General features: G+C 45.8%; 6 protein-coding genes across 6 annotated transcripts; 4 read left to right on the forward strand and 2 right to left on the reverse strand.

Annotated features, from left to right (window-relative positions):
• Window positions 1-1,083: 1,083 nt before the first annotated feature.
• PGRI_058960 (uncharacterized protein) lies at window positions 1,084-3,788 on the forward strand (the record flags this gene model as incomplete). Its single annotated transcript, XM_040793609.1, has 3 exons — window positions 1,084-1,224; window positions 1,378-3,078; window positions 3,141-3,788. 3 exons carry the CDS (start codon window positions 1,084-1,086, stop codon window positions 3,786-3,788), a joined length of 2,490 nt encoding a protein of 829 aa, XP_040648464.1.
• A 2,182-nt stretch (window positions 3,789-5,970) lies between these two features.
• Window positions 5,971-6,950, forward strand: sho1 (osmosensor SHO1; the record flags this gene model as incomplete). Its single annotated transcript, XM_040793610.1, has 3 exons — window positions 5,971-6,039; window positions 6,091-6,246; window positions 6,300-6,950. The coding sequence occupies 3 exons, from the start codon at window positions 5,971-5,973 to the stop codon at window positions 6,948-6,950; spliced, it is 876 nt and encodes a 291-aa protein (XP_040648465.1).
• A 726-nt stretch (window positions 6,951-7,676) lies between these two features.
• PGRI_058980 (Major facilitator superfamily domain, general substrate transporter) lies at window positions 7,677-9,146 on the reverse strand (the record flags this gene model as incomplete). The annotated part of the gene is made up of 1 exon (XM_040793611.1): window positions 7,677-9,146. One exon carries the CDS (start codon window positions 9,144-9,146, stop codon window positions 7,677-7,679), a length of 1,470 nt encoding a protein of 489 aa, XP_040648466.1.
• Window positions 9,147-10,786: 1,640 nt separating this feature from the next.
• Window positions 10,787-12,491, forward strand: PGRI_058990 (Pyridoxal phosphate-dependent transferase, major region, subdomain 2; the record flags this gene model as incomplete). Its single annotated transcript, XM_040793612.1, has 4 exons — window positions 10,787-10,857; window positions 10,906-11,517; window positions 11,565-11,903; window positions 11,960-12,491. The coding sequence occupies 4 exons, from the start codon at window positions 10,787-10,789 to the stop codon at window positions 12,489-12,491; spliced, it is 1,554 nt and encodes a 517-aa protein (XP_040648467.1).
• Window positions 12,492-15,369: 2,878 nt separating this feature from the next.
• Window positions 15,370-17,205, reverse strand: PGRI_059000 (Multicopper oxidase, type 2; the record flags this gene model as incomplete). The annotated part of the gene is made up of 1 exon (XM_040793613.1): window positions 15,370-17,205. One exon carries the CDS (start codon window positions 17,203-17,205, stop codon window positions 15,370-15,372), a length of 1,836 nt encoding a protein of 611 aa, XP_040648468.1.
• A 1,277-nt stretch (window positions 17,206-18,482) lies between these two features.
• Window positions 18,483-19,131, forward strand: PGRI_059010 (uncharacterized protein; the record flags this gene model as incomplete). Its single annotated transcript, XM_040793614.1, has 2 exons — window positions 18,483-18,561; window positions 18,788-19,131. 2 exons carry the CDS (start codon window positions 18,483-18,485, stop codon window positions 19,129-19,131), a joined length of 423 nt encoding a protein of 140 aa, XP_040648469.1.
• Between the last annotated feature and the right edge of the window lie 993 nt (window positions 19,132-20,124).

The raw sequence follows: 20,124 nt of genomic DNA on the forward strand, positions 1-20,124 counted from the left end.
AGTGCCATATAGCGCTGAAAATATTACCAATTTGGGGCTGTGGCGCAATTGGTAGCGCGTGGTAAGTTCACTTGAACATTTTCAGTCTAAAATGAAACAAAAACTAACAATTAAACAGCGACTCCAGTTCGCAAGGTTATCTGGTCGAGACGGGTCAGCCTCAACTTCTTTTTTTTGTTCTTTTCTTTTTGTATACGATAAATACTTTATACTTCTTTATACTTTGTAGAACATATGCTTGCTAAGGCAATTGCGAATTTTATATGTTCTATTTTACTGTTTTGTGGGAAGACAAACCATTCGAATCATGGTGCCATAGGGAGTGAAAATCTTCACCAATTTGGGGCTGTGGCGCAATTGGTAGCGCGTGGTAAGTTCAATTGCACACACATTCAGTCAATTAAAACATAAACTAACTATTCAATAGCGACTCCAGTTCGCAAGGTTATCTGGTCGAGACGGGTCAGCCTCATTTCTTTTTTTATTTCTTCCAATTTCTTTTACCTTACCCCTCTCTCATTTCTCTCCTTTAAAGTTAATTATTAATTTCTACAAAGCCCCGGGGCCCGTGCAGACTCTACAGAGCTGGCGTCAAGTTATGCCTGAGGTGTTTAATCACTGTCAGCACAATACGCAAGTATTTTACCACTAGACCATCACAAAAACTAAGGTTCCTGTTTATAGCCTAGGGCGGCTTGTATTATACTGTCAATCACAACAAAAGCCCTAGTTGGTAGTCTCAACATACCATGCGCTACCAGAGGTTGGGCACACCCTCCAATGTTATCATAATATCTTAGTAATACAACAATTATGGCGCCTTCTGACCAATATGTATGTTATGTCATATTTGTGGTGGTTATTATGATGACAACATTGATTTATGCAATTCGTGGAGTCTCGCTGCTGGGTAGGTTTTCAGGTAGGTGCGGCTTCTAAACGACATATGTAGTTACGGGACCTTATATTATTAGTACCTCTAAGGGCTACCGCATTATGTTCTCTGGGATCGTTTGATTCCCCGTCGCTCTCTCCCTTTCCCCTTTCGCTGCACTTCCACTTGCCACTGTGAAGCATATCAAGATGTCTCGTTCTTTGACTTCTCCTTCTTACTCTCCCATCCCTCCCTCTCCCTTATTTGCACGAGCTGCTGCCACACACCGCTTAGAGGCTGGCAGCGAGATCCTCTGGGCAGAACTGCCGTCCCCTGCAGAATCCCATAATGTACGCCATTTGCGAGGGAATGGAGAGTCTTCCTGCTCCTCTAAGAGGTTGTCGGCACCTCTTAGTGCTGTCCAGAGACAGTCGCCCAGAATTACGCGTCCACGATCCAGTAGTTATTCAGGTGCCTCTACCCGAGCTAACGCCCCTCGGCAGCGTCGACTATCGGAGGATTCATCCCGCCTAGCGCATATCACAGGTCAATGTGGTCTTCGGAAGGCTGTTACAAACATTGTTATGGATCGTCTGGAGAAGGGTGGAGTGGATACCCAGAAGATAGACCCCATTTTGCTGAACCATTGTCTACCGAATGATTCCGACAGTATCTCTTGGGAGACAATCATACATACACCGATTCGAGTTCCAGACCACATTTTATCAGAAGCCCTCAACCTGCGAATTGCTACAAACAGAGAGCTCCCTGGGAAGGAAGACCGATCAGTCATCTTATATGTGAGGTCCTTTCAATTGACTGTGAAGCAGCTGCTGGATGTTATTGCGCAGTTTAATGATGCTGGGCTTGAGAATGCCACCACCGCAGCTTGGTTAGACTGTATTGAGTTCTTGAAACCAGATGAAAGCGTTTATATCCGATATGTGGGAAGAACGGAAAGATCTGCTCTTTTACGTCACAGACATGATCTCACTTTCCATTCAATCAAATTTGCGTTTATATCAAAATTCCTTCATGCTCTGGGGAGGACCCATCCATTGGTTATTGACGCGGTGATGATATATGAGCTTCCAGGAGCGCCATTGCGACAACTTAGCGAGGGAAAGGAGCAAGCCCTCATTGCACTCCTCGATCTATCATCTCTGGTAAACCAAAGAATCTGTGAAGCCCTTCAGTGGGAATTCACACCAGTTGAGTCTCATCGAAGAGCCTTTATCGACCTGGGAACCAATTCCTTTTCTTACCTAAGCTCCTTGGACTTCCAACTCATGGAAGATTATGAGCCGATTTCTACCTGGGCGATGAACATCCAAGAGTATACCAGAACCCACAAGCTTTGCGTCTGTCGTTCTGGCAGACAGGTATTGGAGTTCCCAGACGCGCTTCGTACTGCCATTATTCGACAAGCCCGACCCTCGCTCTTCCGTGGAAAATTTGTTTTATTCTTGACTCTCGGTGCTGAGATGAGTCTCGAGGCATGGAGAAATACCCAAGGCTTCTACTCTGGAACAAGCGACTCCGCTATGCTCATGAAGAACTACCTGAAAAGGCTTTGGGGCTGGGAGAAAGGCGAGCCACTTTCTGACCGGCACCTGGACATGTTAATCGCAGCGGGAACACTTCCTTTTATTAATCTTTCTCCGTGGCTGAAAGCCGAGGGAAAAGATTTCCAAGAGGCGATAAGATTTGCAAAGGCCTATATACTATTGGTCAAACCTATGATCATTCTCACGCTGGGGGTCAAGCCTTCTTCGAGTGCGGCCTCCGCTTTTAATCACTCATTCGGCTACCCTGCGTCTCAGACGTTTGAGGCAAAGGTTGGGCAGTTAGAAGTGATTGACTGCGATGGAGTCTGTTTTATTCAACTTCCTTGTTATCATCCAGGCAAAGCAAGATTCTGTCGTAACCCTGAGACTTTTAGCAAGGTATTTGATATGACTCTTTGGGTTCTTCTGTCCACTATCAAGATTTGTCTCGATTCAGCAAAGACCTTTGAAGCTCAACCGCGCGAAACCTGGTGTCAGCATATTAAGACAACCGTCGGGAATAGTCTTGAGCGAAAAGGCTTCTATAGGTCATTCAAATTATTGAAGGATAAGCTTCGGTCTGAAGGACCGAAGCCGCCATCTAATCTTGCGGCACGAGCGCGAGCAAATTTAGGGATCGCGGCAAGAGCAGTCACCGTGCGTTACTTATGGAGCCTTGTGATCCCAACTTTAACTAGACATACTAATGCAAACTTTAGGATCGATTCCTTTTTATCGGATTCGCGCTAGGACCGCCGCTGTCACTCCAACGAAGGCAGCAAGTTCGTACTTTATGGGATTCAAATATTCCGGAGCTGCATGAACACATCCCGCGCAGTGATAGAAATTCGTGGTGGGCGTGGGCTTGTGGGCTGCACGAAGGGACTTCGTTTTTTGCTGATGCTTCTGTGGGTACTGCCACAAAGCTCATAAAGGCTGCGCAAGGGCCAGATGTTTTCCTCCAGCCACAGATCTCCAGGAAGCGGCAAGATCGTTCACATAAGTCTTCTCACTTATCTGTATCAGTTCGGCAAAAGAAGACCTCTGAAGTATTGATGCCTTGGAATGGTCCTCTTTTGGAAATGTCAACTCGGACTACGTCCAAAGAAGCCGTGACCCTACTAACGGCGACTCTATGTGACAATATGCGGCCATCACAAGTTGCAGAAGGGCATAAAATGGCACAAGGAAGAATTGTTCCCCAGTTTTTGCGCAGTTGGAATGGAAGCGAAGTCTATGCCTGGAGGAACGGTGGCTTTGCCATCTATTGGAAAAATAGTCAGGGGCACGACATCACATTCACCCTACGTTTGCCACTGTCAAATTTCAACCCTAGCCCTGCAGTGCGAAAATTTGTCTTTTTGTGAGTTGCAAAATTCTCTAAGTTACTTTACCAAACCAAAATTACTGATGCATTTTCAGCACACCTCATGGAATCGACCTTCAAGATGAGACTGGAACTCCCTGCCGGACCATGGAAGGGACTTTGGGATCGAAGAATCAGGCCACTTTTCCTGTATGCCGGCTAAATGACTGTCAGGACAATACGGCGATGGGACAGCAACTCATTGAACTGTGGGAGCAAGAAACAACATTATCCTGGAAAGTGACAATTGGGAACATAGCCTCTTCGATGAATAATGGAAGCCCAATTGCCCAAGGCCATTTTGACGGACCGAGTTTAGGATTGGTGCATTTAGGGTGGAAGAAATCAAGCCTCCTTGAGCCATACGACAGCCCCCCTCTGCCAGCGGACGCACTTTGGCTCCTCTGGATGTGCCTACGAAAATATTGGCCAGAAGGGGGTATCTTGTTCATTGGGGACCCTCTCAAGTGGCCACATTGCACAGATAATTTCTGGAATAATTTTCGAGAGTATGTACCTCTTATTGTCATATAAATCAGGAATTTTTATTGACAACTAGCTGGAGGCTTTTAGCAAGTGGGAAATATCGCCACCACCCCCAATTCAACATACTGAGTGCCTGGGCCCACGATTTGGCAAATCCAAGAAAAACCGCTCAATTGATACGAAATCTCGGAGTTATTTGTACTGTGTGCTCGCAGAAAAAGGTCCAACGTAGGGATCACGTACGGAAAAGAGCCGAAAACAAGGATGTAAAGATTGCAGGGACGGAATTAGCTATCTCGGCACCGCGCTTAGACATCTCCGAGGTGCATGGCGCATAGAGACAGGTTCCAACTAGGAGGTCTGAGATGACTACTCCATACATACATCCATGGATAGTTAAATGACAAGTCCAGTTTAATGGGCGCCTTAATAGGTCCATTCTCAAATGTTCTAGACCAGTGACAGCACGCGTTATGGAGATAAAGGTGGTTTGATCAATCGTCAAGACTTGTAATTGAAAATTTCAGGGTGGCTTTCGATGATACCTTTACCTGGTATAAGCAAATAGCACCTAGGTAGATTATAGCAAGGCATCTTAGGTACCTATAGTGCATGGGTTACCTAGGTAGGTAGTACTATAAACCTAATGAACACGTGCTGCTCTACAGTCAAGGCCCGCTCGGTATGTACTTCTGCAGTCGCATGTGCTATTTCGGTAGGCATACCCAGCTCTCTTACTCTGACTGAAAAAAGGAAAACAAGAATGTCTAATGATAATGGCAGAATTTACGTCTAGAAAAAAAAAAAGAAGAAAAAAAAGAAGTTGAGGCTGACCCGTCTCGACCAGATAACCTTGCGAACTGGAGTCGCTGTTTAATTGTTAGTTTTTGTTTCATTTTAGACTGAAAATGTTCAAGTGAACTTACCACGCGCTACCAATTGCGCCACAGCCCCAAATTGGTGCTAAATTTTGCCCTTTATGGTATCACCAAGCTCTGTATATTTTATATTGGATATTGTATTTTGTACTCCGCACTACTTCTAATACTGAGAAGTACGTAGGCAGCTGCCATAAAGCGGAGGTGACTAAGATGATATTTATAGATTTCCACATTGAGTCTTTAAGAGATTCAAGGGGGGAAATAAATAAAACGGTTAACATAATAACCCTTCATAAATATGTATTAGTGTACTCCGTAATTTCCATTGAATTTGTTAAATTTCTCCATGTTAATTTGCCCTCCCAATTTCCAAAAGAGTCGAGACCGATTTCCAGGGGGCCCGGGACTCCACAGCGTATCTGCCACTTTTCCTCCTTTTCATCTCCTCTCTCTCTTTCTTTCAACTTTCAATCTTATCCACTCTTTTTTTTTTATCCTCGTTCTCTTTCCTTTCCAGCCTGGTGCTGTGTTTGACTCTGCAAGGGGAACTTCTTTCTTTTAACCCAACCTCTCTTGTCTCGGATCTTAAGGTACTTTTTAATCCTACATATCCTTGGACTTTCCTTTACATCCGTCACTAGCATAATCCATATTCGCACATTTAATTCACTCTCCCTGTTCCACACTAACTAACCACAGTCGTTCATTCCCCGTCCTCCTCGTTAAGGACCCTTTATATACAACCAAATCGCTCCTTCTTTTCTTCGACTATCTCATACTTCCCTTTACCTACACGCCCGATTCAATAAATTCAAAATGGCCACATTCCGGCCTAGCAACATCCTAGGCGATCCGTTCGCGCTCATGACCATCTCAATGTCAATTGTTCGTGACTTGCCCTTACACGACCCGACATTGACTAATATACAATTCTAGCTGGCATGGCTTGTCGCTTTCATCGCATCTATCATTGCCGATGTGCAAACCAAATATCCCAATTACTCGTGGTGGGCCATCTCATATATGTTTTGTGTTATTGTGGGCCTCATCACGACCTTCGGCACTGATACGGGCCACGTTTACGGCGTCGCGGTATGAACTCTTCATTGCAGAACGTTAGGCCATAGTACTAACAATGTCCCCAGATCGTCGGCTACCTTGCTTGCGGCCTCGTCCTATCATCCACGAGCGCAAACAACCTGATCTACGAAAACCATGCCTCCATGCAAGCCGCAGGCGCAGGCTTCATCCTGCTTTCCATGATCATCATCATCTGGATCTTCTACTTCGGTTCCTCACCCCAGGCGACCCACCGCGGTTTCATCGACTCCTTCGCCCTGAACAAGGAACAGCCAGCCGAGCCCTCCTACCGCGGCAGCCGCCCCATGTCCAGCGCGTTCGGCGCCCGCCCAGATACCATGGCAACAAGCACCACCCCGCAGATGTACACCTCCGCCCAACTAGGCGGCTTCGAGACCTCATCCCCTGTCTCCGGATACCCCGGAGGTGCGCCCGGCGCCGAACGATCCTCTTCTGCGCCTCGCTTTGGAACACCCAACCCCCAGGCTTCGGGTAACGGCGATCAAGAAGTGGGCGAAGTGCCCCAGCCAACAGACTACCCCTACCGGGCTAAGGCTATCTACTCATACGACGCCAATCCGGAAGACGCCAATGAAATCAGTTTCGCCAAGCACGAGATCTTGGAAGTATCCGATGTGAGCGGCCGATGGTGGCAGGCTCGGAAACAAAATGGAGATACTGGCATTGCGCCATCGAACTATTTGATCCTTCTGTGATCTTAGTTCGTATGCATGATGTCTGTTTTTTTTTTTTGTTCGAGTTTCTTGCCATTTCTGTCGCAAAACCTGTTTCCCTTCCCCTTGATACCCTTCGGATCCAACCTCGATGTGTGTGTGTATTTTTGGTTCCTCTAACGTGATGTCTTGATGGCCTCCTTGTGATTTTCTGTATGTCCTTTCTGTTCTTGACGTATTTTTGTGATTGGTGTTTTTGTTTTTACTCTAGCGGGTGGTTTAGCCCGGGTCTGTCCTTTATGCTCCTTTATGAGGTGCTATTCTCTATCATGTTGGAATTATGTTTTAGAATTAGGGTCCGTCGATCTTGATGAAAGACTTCAAAGTTTCTACATGGAAAAATATACATGTGAGATGGCATATATAAGTAAGGATCTTGTTATACGTACACGTCTACGTAATGTGTTACCCACAGGGTGGACCTGTGGGCCTCCCTAAGATCTAGAACATCCATACTGATGAGGGCTACAGTCATAAAAGCATCACGAACTGCAGTATCTAAATCAAACAATTATCTGTTGAGACTCGTACACATGTGTGTAATAATAACAAACAAACATGTCGCCTTATAGGGCTCTTTCGTTCCATGGTCGATCCAGATTTATACTTCTCTAGCTAACTTGATATTGAAGAACGAAAGTGAATTAAATAATTAAATATTAATCCCTCGAATATGGATTGTCTAGTTTGCCATTTGGCAAATTTTGATCAACCTTTCCTAGTATAAGACACAATGAAGAACGACGAAATGAGTGCCACACATGAGCACCCGAACGCCAATTGAAACGCCCAATGAAGCGCATCGAGATAGCAAGGGTCACCCGCTACACATATTGTCCCCGTGGCAGCTGCATGTTTATTCAACCGAGCAGAAAAAAGCGCAGTCGCGGCCGCAAGCCCGACAGTGCAACCCGTAGACCGGAAAGCATAATAGGCGGAGGTAGCGGTAGCATGCTGCTCATGAGGCACGGCATGAAGGAGCGCAAGGATGAGCGTCGTGACAATACCTCCCATGCCGATACCTTTACCGAGAAGATAGATCTCGGGTAAAACCCAATGAGTGTGTTCCGTCACAAACATGAATCCGGCACCAGCGAGAGCCATCAGGAGAGGCATTGTGTATTTGAACACGCCGTACTTCCCAGTAACACTGATGGTGATCCCGACTAGAGCAGATCCAATCCCCGAACCGAGGCCATCTGGCAATATATACAGGCCGGTCCGACTAGTCGAATAACCTAGCATCTGGAAATAGAGAGGAACGTAGTAGATATTCGCATACGCAGCCATAGACGCGAACCATGCGGTCAGACACACGGCCACTACAGTGCGTTGCCGAAACAGCGACATCGGGATGATAGGTTCCTTTGCCCAGCGCCATTCAATAAGCAGGAATACGCCCAGCAGGACGATTCCAAGGGGCACGGTGACGGCGAAAAGGGTGGTGACAATGCGAGTTCCCTCGTGGTTCAGACCGATGAGAAGGAGGACTAGGGCTGAAACCAAGGTAGCGGCGCCGGCAAAGTCAACACGACTTAACATCTCTCGAAGACTTTGTCTGTCCTCGCGATGATCAGGGACGAAAATCGCCACGCCGATTCCTGCAATTAGGGAGATTGGAGCGATGCCGATGAATGCCCATCGCCAACCGAAGGCATCGTGTGTAGCTCCTCCGATGACAGCGCCTAGTCCCATCCCTGCTGTGAACCAGACGGAGCTGATCCCTTGCCAGGTTCCGCGGCTTCGGAGAGGGATGTTGTCTGATAAGATGAATGTGGCGATTGAGATGCAACCGCCGCCACCGATACCTGTCACGACGCGAGCGATGATGATTATGATTTTCGAATGAGCGAGGCCGGAGATCAGGTTTCCGATTGTGAACATAACGGATGCGAAACAGAAGGTTTCGCGTCGGCCGAATATGTCACTTAGCTTTCCGCTGAGTGGTTGTGTGGCTGTAAGACCGATTAGGTACCCGGTACCTAGCCATGATACGAGTGAGAGAGATTTGAATTCGGTGGCGATGGTCACGGATAGTGTCGAGGTAATGGTGCTATCTGCGGCAGCGAGGAAAGTGACGATCCAGGTACAGATGATTCCAACTGCTACTGTGGGTTTTAGGCGTGTATCTTCGGTAGGGACCGTAGGGTGAAGGAGTGAAGTCCGTTCTGTAGACATTATGAAAGCCCTTGAGCCTACAATGGTAGACCTAGGGTAAATGAATGGTGTGTATTGGGGAGGGAGGGAGAAGAAGAGAGAAAGAGCTGGATCTATTTACTTATGGGGAGTTGATCGATCTATGTACATATGCAGATATGTAAACAGTAAGGGGAGTTGATCCCCCAGGTATTCATACCAGACATCAACCCTCGAATAAGCAAAGTGTTCCGACAAATAGCTTTGATGACAGGATGCCTTGGAGAGTTTTCGCCTTTAGGCAGTGGAGGTGATACCCGTGAGAGTGCGCACCAATGAGTAATGTGTATTCTGGAATGTGCAAACTCAGTCACAAATACTCTATAGGAGTAGTGTTTTTGCTTTTTTTTTCTTTTGGTTTTTTGCTTTTTTTGCAAGACCTTGATAGGTTCTGTGGCTGAGACTTGGTCGTTGCTATCATCAATTCGATTGATTTCTAAATGACATTGAGTGTTGTATGCAGGGAGTAGAATTGCTTGAAGACACTATAAGTATTTACGCCATTATTCTAAGTTTAACATAATATAATGCAAGGTTGATCACAGCCTGATCAAATAGATCTCCTGCAGGGTGCAGGATCCGGTTCAGCTCAGCCCGAGACCCTACCCTTGTTGAATTCATGGAGTAATTTGAGGTAGCTGAAATGTGGGGTTGATGTAACCAAAACTGAATCATGCTGCAAATCAGGTCTACGTTGAGAAAAGGGATATTCCAATATCAGCCTCGTCGATCTTTCTTTTTCAAAGGAGGCATCAAGTTTTTTAAGAAGATCGAGAGCATATTAGTGATATCATATGGATAAATTAAGATCTCATTCTGTGAAACACGTCGATTTAAGTCTAATTGGTCTACAGAAAGTCGCATAAATGATGTATTTGCGTAGAGAACCTGGCCTGTTCTAGTTGCTGGGGTAAAGAAGTGAATGCAGATCATTAGATTAAGGGTACGGGCCGTACGGAGTAGTATCCATACCTTTGGATAATGCATCTTTCTATTATTCAGATCAGATCAAGACCTTATGTGCTGATGTCAAATTGCTATTAGAATAGTGACATTACTGCCTTAGGAGGTATATGTGACGTCTGCCTTGCCAACTCGACACTAACGCATGCACGCCACCAAATAATAAGTATTATTTCAAAGATGATACAATGAATCATGTATACTAGGGATTGATATTCCAAGGAATGATATTACTAAAAAAGGGTCTTTGGGGTGCAGCTCCCTTCTCGAGGCAGCGTCCACGGGTACCTCTCTGCTATGTTCACTTGCTGATCAGCAATTTTTGATGTCACACAAAGTTAGGAGATCCTGCAGCCTCTTCATCAGATATGTAACCTCGCCGCTGTTTATTGCATATAGATCTCAGATATTACGTTTTACTTCAAGGGCTAGCTATATCAATCCTAATAAGTCTTGTCATTCCCCCGACATTTTTCACAGTTTGTTTTCATAAGCCTGTTGTGACTATCTCGTTCCTGCATTATGATCTCCGTATCTCTGCCTCAATCTGTGCCTCTTGGCGATGCAATTCCCGCCAACAGTCGTCATGTAAGTGAGATGCTGTCCTAGAAAGACTTTGGCTGATTTCTTCTCAGACAATCCTCTGCTCATTGCCAACCATGAAATCAATGAATGCGCTGGCTGCAGGGGAAGACTGGCTCACTTCACAACTCAAAACTCAATACCCCAGGTAAACAGAGATCCTTATAACTTCAATAACCTTTCTGATAGTTTACAGATTCTTTTTCACCGAGGACGTCCGGGAGCTAAGCGAGAGGATCTTGAGCCGTCTGGGTCTTTCTAGTGCCGATGGAGTGGCGTGTCTAGTTCTTCGGTCACTTCCTAGCGTCTCTCGCTGTCTAAAGGCAATCAAAGACGCAGGCGGCCCTAGCGATGCAGTAATTCCTGTGCAGTTTTCCCAACCCGAGAGTCTTTCCTGTGAAGCGTTCTGGTGGGATATTCATGCCATAATCTATCCAGCTCAGTATTTTGGTGCAGCTTTTACATACTGGATCAACAGTGGAGATGGGATTTCCGCTCGCCATGCCGCATTCTGCCTCACCGGGTTCGATTACCTGCAGTCCAACTCACCTAACCCTGCATTCTGCACTACCGGCCCCAAAACATTGGCCCCCGAGGGGGAGCAGATTCCCGGGTTACACACGTCAGGAGTGGTCGAACGGGATTGTATCAAACACGATATCGCAACCCTTCTTCAACCAGAGGACCCTCACCAGCCGCCTCCGTCACCTAATGATGTATTTTTGTACCCTGGTGGAATGTCCGCTATCAATGCGGTAGCGCGATGTGTGGGGGATATGGGTATTAACTCAGGTGTCTTCGCTTTTGGGTGAGTCTCAATCTACGAAAATCAAGGATGCTTGACTAAAGTAAAAGCAGTTGGCTGTACACAGAAACTGTTAAAATTCTCGAACAGCGCTGGCCAGATATTACAATCTACAAAAAGAGTGGGGATGAAGAGCTCGATCGTCTCGAAGCATACCTAAAATCTGGAACACACATCACAGCCCTATGGGTTGACGTACCTTCAAACCCGATGCTTATCACGCCTGATATGCCCCGACTTCGCCGCCTAGCAAATGAATACGACTTCTTGATTCTAATCGACGGCACTGTGGGCACATTTGTAAATGTTGACCTCTTGCCTTATGCGGATGTGCTTATGTCTAGTCTGACAAAGATGTACAGTGGGTACGCCAATGTACTGGCTGGAAGGTATGTCAGATTGCTTTTCTTCATTGTGACTAGTTGATTGACTTTTAGTCTGAAAGCGCCGTTGTAAACCCCCAGTCACCTTATTACGAGAAATTGCATTGGCACTTGACTGCCTCCTACGAGGATACCTTTTTCCCCGGAGATATTGCCGTTCTTTACGGCAATTCTAGGGACTTTGTCCACCGTGTTCAAGTTACCAACAACAATGCCGAAATTGTCGCCGCTAAGTTGGCTGCTCATCCTGCCGTAGAGCGAGTCAACTTCCCAACTATGACGGCACGGCCACAATACGAGAGTATCCGCCGCCGCGATGGAGGATACGGCCATTTGCTGAGCGTCATCTTCCACGACAACGAAACCGCTACCCGATTCTATGATGGAGTGGATATCTTCAAGGGTGGTAGTTTTGGAACGGTCTTCACACTTTCAACTCCATTCGCTCAGTTGGCAACGGATGCAGATCGGAGTCGTTTTGCCGAGGCCGGTATTCCAAGCCATATTGTTAGAATCAGTATTGGGATGGAGGATGTGGATATTCTTTTGGATACCCTTTTCAAAGCTATCGAAGTGGCTATGAGGAGAGATTAGGTGTTGAAAAGCTAATGCCGAGATTCAAGACATGGCTCGAACCGTGTCTATAAAAATTAGAGAAGAGAAGGAAACCCAACGGTCTCTCTTGGATTCAATCCTCCAATATCCCACTACCATAATTTTTAGTCGCGTAACTGGCTGGTGCAATCGGCCATTCAACAACAAGGGCGCATGCCTTAACGATAATAATCATATCCAGAAAGAATGATGTATGGAATTGAGTGGAGAATGTGGCCATTTGTCTGATATATCTAGCAGACATTTGTGAGGTCTACGAAATTGGATATGTCAAATTGGGGCGGGTAGCCGCGTGTACGGAGAATTGAACACAATGGAATTGTATCTGATGTTTATTCGTATAGATTCAGTCTGTCTATACTATATTTATTAGATTCTATGCCAAACTGCTAGTATCAACTTTGTATTAATAACTTCCATTTACTTCCAGGGCTAACCCCCAGGTCCGCCAAGCCCTTTGCCAAATGCAACTAGCGCTGCATATTGAAGCCCTAATTTCCGTATTAAGCACCACCTCCCCGGTTCCCGTCGATCAGCCTCGAGTCTTAGTCTCCAATGACCTCCAATAATAAATCAGACTGAATATAGCCTTGTTCTAGATCTCTCAACCCCAAACTCTGCAGTTCTTCTCGACCCAAAGCGGTGAATTCAAAGATCTCGGAGATTTCCAAGGTTATATTTAGCAAATCAGCCTGTCTATACTCAAGATTAGTATCAACCTCTCTTTCCAGATAAAATCATCCTCCCTCGCCCCAACCCTATAAAGTAGAAAACATGTCCCCATCTCCCCGTAGACCGATACATTCGCCGTGAAGATTCATCAACTAGACTACATAGCCAAGTCCTGCGTCAAGCGTGAAGAGTTCACCGCTACATTTAGCTCCCCTAAGCTTTCTCTTTCTCTTTTTCCCCAGCCGTTTCTTACTCTACTATTGGTTTATCCTGCATACTTACCGACCTGCATTATATATGTCCATTCCCACAAATAGCCTGACATTCGGATTCACCTCCAAATCTAGCTACACCTCTACATCGTCCGCGTTTCTGAAAGACCCGTGACTGGCTCGCGGGATAGGTGCTATGCGCTACCTACTGTGTGCATACGAGGGAATTGATCCGATTCTATTTTCGCTGTTCGCGGGTCAGTTGGATTTGGGGGCTGGATGCTCGGTATAAATACTAGCTACTAGCCCGCCTCGTTGAACCTGGTAGTAGTTATCTACTCTATACCCAGACATCTTTATTTTCTTGTGTATATTGCAATTCGCCATATTGTGATCTGAGTTTGAATTTGCCTCATGGTATACCTCGCTCTACTATACCAACAATGTCGTCAGAAGAGAACGTCACATTGGCATCGAATGTCCTCGGCACCATCGGGACTGTTCTCTGGTGTATCCAGCTAATACCACAGATCTGGTATAACTGGCGGCGTAAAAACACAGATGGATTTCCCGCTTCGATGATGTTTCTTTGGGCGAGTTGTGAGTTATTCCCGTTCTTTATTTGGGTTTGAAAGCCTCGAGGGTTATCTTTCGAGTTTTGCTATGTGGGAGATATCCGAAAAGGAAATAGAAAGGAAAAAGAAAAGAGAGCTTCTAGATTGAAATTGGCGTTTCTAACAATTATTCATGCAGGCGCGGTTCCAATGGGCGCATATCTGATTCTGCAGGTGAGTTAAATTCCCTTAATGGGTGCACTTCTTGTTTCGATGTTTCCATGCATACATTGCTGACCGCTATATTGTTCTTAGCAAGTCAATATCCCATTACAGATTCAGCCTCAGATGTTCGGATTCCTTTCTCTTGTTTGTTGGGGTCAGGTTCTCTATTATAATCAGTGAGTTGAATTGTTTTCCCCTTCCCTCTAGTCTGTGTATAAATCCGTAGTGTTCGCTTGCTGATCTCTCTGTTCTTCAATTTAATAGTAACTATACCAAAACCAAGGCTATCCTAGTATCTATGGGCACGGTTATATTATTTGGGGGATTGGAGGCACTTCTCGTTCTAACATTGAGGGTAATATCCTATTTCTTTCTATTATTCTGCAGGGAATGTAGAACCTGATCAAACTCGAACAGATACCATATAACAATGGTGTGAGATGGCCCGACATGGTGGTTGGGATTATATCCGCCATTATCCTCACTGCAGGACTGATGCCACCGTATTTGGAATTGTTGAAGCGAGATGGGCGTGTGATTGGCTTCAGTTGGTTTTCTACTTGCAACGCTTAACGTACGACTGCTGATATTAGTAGATTGGGTCTTCCTCTCCATCGACACGTTGGGTGGACTATTTTCTCTTTTTGCATTGGGTAGGACTTGCTCTACATCCCGGCAATACCTTGACGCAGCTGACACATTTCACTATAGCGGCACAAGGCTCATTCGACATACTAGGCGGGATTATGTATGTCTTGGTGGTGGTTCTTGAGGCGGGAATATTCATTAGCCATATTTCCTGGAGAATCCGGTATCGCGAGTTGCGGAAGGAAGCAAAAGATTCAGGGAAAAGTATTGATGAATTGCTCATGTTGAGGAGGAATGAAACACAAGAAATAGAGGATCCTGAAAAGGGCATTCTCCCTGCTTCTCCTGTGGGGGTTGAGGGTCGAAGGCAAATTGAACAAACGCCAACGCCTGGTGCTAAACCGGATGATTTGACTGAGAAGTGTTGATTTATGATTTATGATTTACGACATGTCCTCTGAATTTGAGGCAAAAATTGAGATCTTATTCTAGAGCGATATATGAATAACGAGATAAAAGCATAGGCGTTACCATCGTCTCAACCAATATATATTTGATATCCCAACCATCTTTCAATCGCATCCATAGCACACAAATTCCTCAATCTCAAACCCCCGAGTCTGCTTGCACAATATTCTTCGTCTTGACATATCTACTCCAAGCAGCACAATTCTCATTAAATGGAGTATAATCAACAAGACCCTGAATCTCGTCCTGCCGCTCAATAAACTGTAACGCTAGACCCTCGTCAACATGCCATCCAATATGACAGTGCATCAACCACGCCCCAGGGTTATTAGTCTGAAAAGCAATAAACAGCCATCCATTCCCAGCCAACACGGCCGTATCTCGACGCGGTGGATTCTGCGTAATGATAGAACCATCCCATTGTGGCTTCCCAGGCCCAGGCTGTCCCTGCGCCAGAATAGAAAAGTCGTGACCGTGAAGGTGGATAGGATGAGTGACGGGAGTATTTTGAATGAAGAGATATATCCATTTATTCTTGAATGCTAACTCAATCACGCCGCTTGAGTTCGAAAAGCCCATCTCATTGTGATAGATCTGCATCAGGGTTGGGTTCTCCCAGCTCACGTTCATCGAGGTGGAGTTGAATCGCCAGCGGAAGAAATTCTGTGCGTTCCTAATATTGCTGACTGTTACGTTCTTATCCCAAACTGGTGAAATTGGCGGATCGACATTTTTCGCAACGCGTGGAACTAGATTCGTCAAAAGCTCGTCTTCGCATACGTTTGTGAAGGGGAATGATTGCGTTTGCGGTTGTTTGGGCTTGTTGCCGTAGTAGACGATGCCTCGGATGTTGCCGGTCATTTCGTTTTGCGAGCATCTATCGGCTGGTATAGCTCTCATCCAGAAGGACTCGGCTACGGATTCCTGGTTGGCTGTGACGATAATATCATAGCGTTGACCTAGATATAGACCATTAGCTGGGTTGTTTGGAGCGATGGAGATAAGACCAAGAGACCAACCCATTCCAAGGCTGATGACATTCGTGACAAATGGCTTTATAGGAACGAGATCCATTGCAATGACAGTCATTGTGTGATTGTCAATAGTGAACTTCCAATGGGTGTCAATAGAAGGGTTCACTAGTCGCAACCGGTAGGATTTGCCTTTTTCCACTTTCATATGGAAAGGAGACCCCGTAGTATTCGTGCCGTTTCCATAGATATTCTTGCCATTGATGAGTCCATTAGACAACTTCCTAACAGGACCACGTAGTTGGACATCTTGGTGTAGTTGATCCACAGTTTCATGCGTCCAATCACTCAAGAACAATGCGCCCTTGTCCACATCATAATTTGCAGTTGCCGGCCCATTGATGATAATAGCCCCATATACACCCTCCCAGGCTTGTAGACCAACATGAGAGTGATACCATGAGGATCCATACTGGACAGCTCGCCATTTATAGGTCATAGTCGAGCCGGGGGCAATGGGACACTGGGTGAGCGAGGGAACGCCATCATTTGGGTTGGTGTAGTTCTGACGAATACCGTGCCAGTGGATGCTCGAGCCATTCATTGACTGGTGTAAATGGTTGGTGACGTGGATGATCACCCAGTCGCCCCAGTCTGCAATAAGATGTGGGCCAGGCAAGGTGCCATTGATTGTCATAGCTAGACGTAGAGTCTTGAAGCCATCGGGTGAGACCATGGTCTCTTTAACCTCAAACCAATATTCGCGCGTAATACCCGTGTCCGGGACGACATTTTCGTAGTCTGTGTCAATGTTGTAATTACACCAGACAGATCTGTCGTTGGGGGTATTTCCAGCACACGGAGTCCCGGTAGGCCTATAGATACGATGGATCCGAGATCTTGTGGCGATTTGTAGCAGCGTTGTCGATGGTTTGTAGGAGTAATGGGCTGCAATGCCAGCACCAAGTAAATTGGTCAAAATGGTGATGGAGGAAATTCTCATGATGGCTTGATATCAGGCTCTCAAAAGTACTGTTGATATTCGCTTTCTATGAGGATAGTTAGCACTGATTTCACCAAGTCGTGGAAGGACTTTATAGAGCTCCCTTATACACTTAAGCTGATCTTTTACGAACGCCTCTTCTGACCCAAGGCAGTCTAGCTCGTATACTGCCTCGCACATTGCTTCGCATATTGCTAGGAGGTATCGTCATCTTCGACAGACAAAAGCAGAAATAATAGCCTAAACAATGATGCCTCAGCCACGAGGCTTAAGGCCTTCCAGCTCGGTTTCAGCACAGGGCAAGACTTCGTGTCTCTCCCAAATAGATTGTTCGAAGGGGTATACATCCATGCTTCATGGGCGAGTATTGAAGATGATGCACGGGGCAACCCAGTGAGCCAAGGCCCTCCAGTTTAGTTTCAGTATGAGGTAATGCTCAGTGCCTGTTTTGAATAGATGTTCAAGGGGGTTATGTCAATGCTTCATAGGTCAGTATTGAAGATGATTCATCGAGTTGCGAGCGAGCTACAGCCATCAGGCTCGGTTTCGGAAAAAGGAGCCAGGCTTCGGTTCTGCCCAAATAGATTGTTCTAATTGGTATACTTCCAATTATTCATGAAGAACAGCGAAAGAATTTGTTTCATTGACAATCATGGTGTCTAATATAATCTAAGCTCTTGTGCGCCGTCTAGATCTGTAGAGCCACATTCACGTGGGCCATGCATTATCGTGGTCAGATCTTTTTCTTTTCGGGGCTTTACACAGAGACCAGTTTCGTGTCTGAGAGTTCATCCTAGCTATGAAACAGTCAGGCTGGGTGGCATATGGGTTATTCCCGGCTTTACCTCGTGGGTATGAAGTTCGTATTCCAGAGAAAAGGGGATGCAAGCATGATGGCGAGCCAATCTATGTAGTTTCGAGCTAGCGTGTGAAGCTGATGGTGTGACCACGAGCGTCATCTGGGCAGTGCCCACTCAGCTATGTCAGCCTTAAAAGGAACTTTGTAATTAAGGGGCGTGATCTCAGGAGATCCAGGATAGGCAACACAGAACAGTAGCAAGGGTTCCTAAACCATCCAAATGGGAGCTTCTGTCGCACGAGTTTCGTATATGGCTCAGCTTACGAAGCAAGCTCTGGGTTCGTCCCAGTTTGCCTTCCGATGAAATGAGAAGGAAGCTCTCTAGAATGTAGATATATGAAAGATGGGTTCAAAAGCACCCCGATGGAACTCTTTTGATAGCAGTATACCTGGACCTTCTTGGCATCAGCTTCAAAACATGACTTCGATTATCTTCGTGATTCTTGCGATCTTTGCGGTTAGTTCGGCACATCCAATGGAGAAGCGACAGGATGATGGTTCGTGGAGTTTATATGCATATGGCCACAACACTGACGGACTACCCATCTTTTATGCAGATGGTAAACATCTCTCACCCGTATATGAGCACCATTAATCCTATTTAATTTATTAGGTCAAGCCCAGATCGGTGATATGGCGCTATCAAACGCAACCAATAAGTTCACATTTTCTTGTAGACCTTGAACGATTATGAGGGATAACTGATATCTAATTTGACTACAGTGACATTTGGCGACGACCTAAACACTTGGGCTGCTCATTCCGATAACACGACCACCCTGGATGATACTACCAATCTGCTGGGATTAAGTGACACTGGCTCAATGGCTTGTCCAGTCGTTTTTACCACGAATCAAGCAAGTAATAACACAAACGTGTGGGCACCACAAACCGACGTGTGGACCTTATATGGCAAATATGTTGTGTGTAACCAGGATAAGGTCAACTTCTACGCCCAGCGGACAGATCAAGATGGATGGTATGTCTTACTATGGAGTGCAATGGTAGATGCAGCTCTGGAGAATATCCCGGTGACTCTAAGAACCATCGGCCCTGCCTTGGGCTAAGCTGTGGTGGGTGTGTTAGGCTAGTGGCTATCTAGGTATATGTTGAATCGTGTTATCCAGTTCAAATTCTTCATCAATATGAAGGTGTCTTCACTAGCCACTTTGCTAATTATCACGAGGTTCTTTAAATAAAGCCGTATGCACAGGCATAAAGCTCTTATATATATGTTGTGTTTTAGCCCAATATATCCCCCTTTCCTACTAAGAGAACAGTGTTGAGACCACCCATCCGCTATCGCATGATCTTCTGAGGAAAATGGCCTGTGTTCAATCATGCGAATGGTCGCAACATATAGCTTTAGGGTGGTTGAAGCGTATGGAAGACCAATATTTTAACTGTCGGCGATCGATGAACCGGCAAGGCCTCGTACGTCTGCTTTTTACGATATCCGTCCGTCAATTTGGTATACATCCCGATACGAAAAAAGGGGGGCTCGCTTGTGGCGAGCTACATACTCTAGTGGTAATTTACGACTGACATTTCCAACGCCGAACATCCTATAGCTAGTAGCATATCCTCATGGAAGAAGCTATGGATCAACAGCTGCTACCGTTTGTGAAATATTCTGACAAAGACAGAATGTAAGGATATACCTCAAAGCAAACAACCCGATGATCATCACGAGGGGTACAGGCTGTATAGGGAAGTAAATGATCGATGGACTCCTTATGAATGGAGGACGCACCAGAGGGGTTTTAATATCACAGAAAGTACCCCACTCAATGTTGGGCGCAATGATAACAATGACTTCCGGACCCTGAAACCTGGGAAATCCTGGTCGTTCACCCGCGAAGTGAGTGAGTTTCCAAAGGATGTAGCTCCAGGTGATAGATTCCAGTATCTATTCAAAGGAGCTACGCTTGATTGGTGGAATTGGGGCAATTTGAAAGACCATGAAGAGACCGTCGTTTGGGTGCCTGGGTGGCTTGTGGCCAAGGTTAAAGATCCTAAAGACAACGACGGTAGACCTACGGTTGTGGTGCCAGTTAGCA

This window comes from Penicillium griseofulvum, assembly GCF_001561935.1.
Source record: "Penicillium griseofulvum strain PG3 chromosome Unknown contig_95, whole genome shotgun sequence".
Lineage (NCBI taxonomy): Eukaryota > Fungi > Ascomycota > Eurotiomycetes > Eurotiales > Aspergillaceae > Penicillium > Penicillium griseofulvum.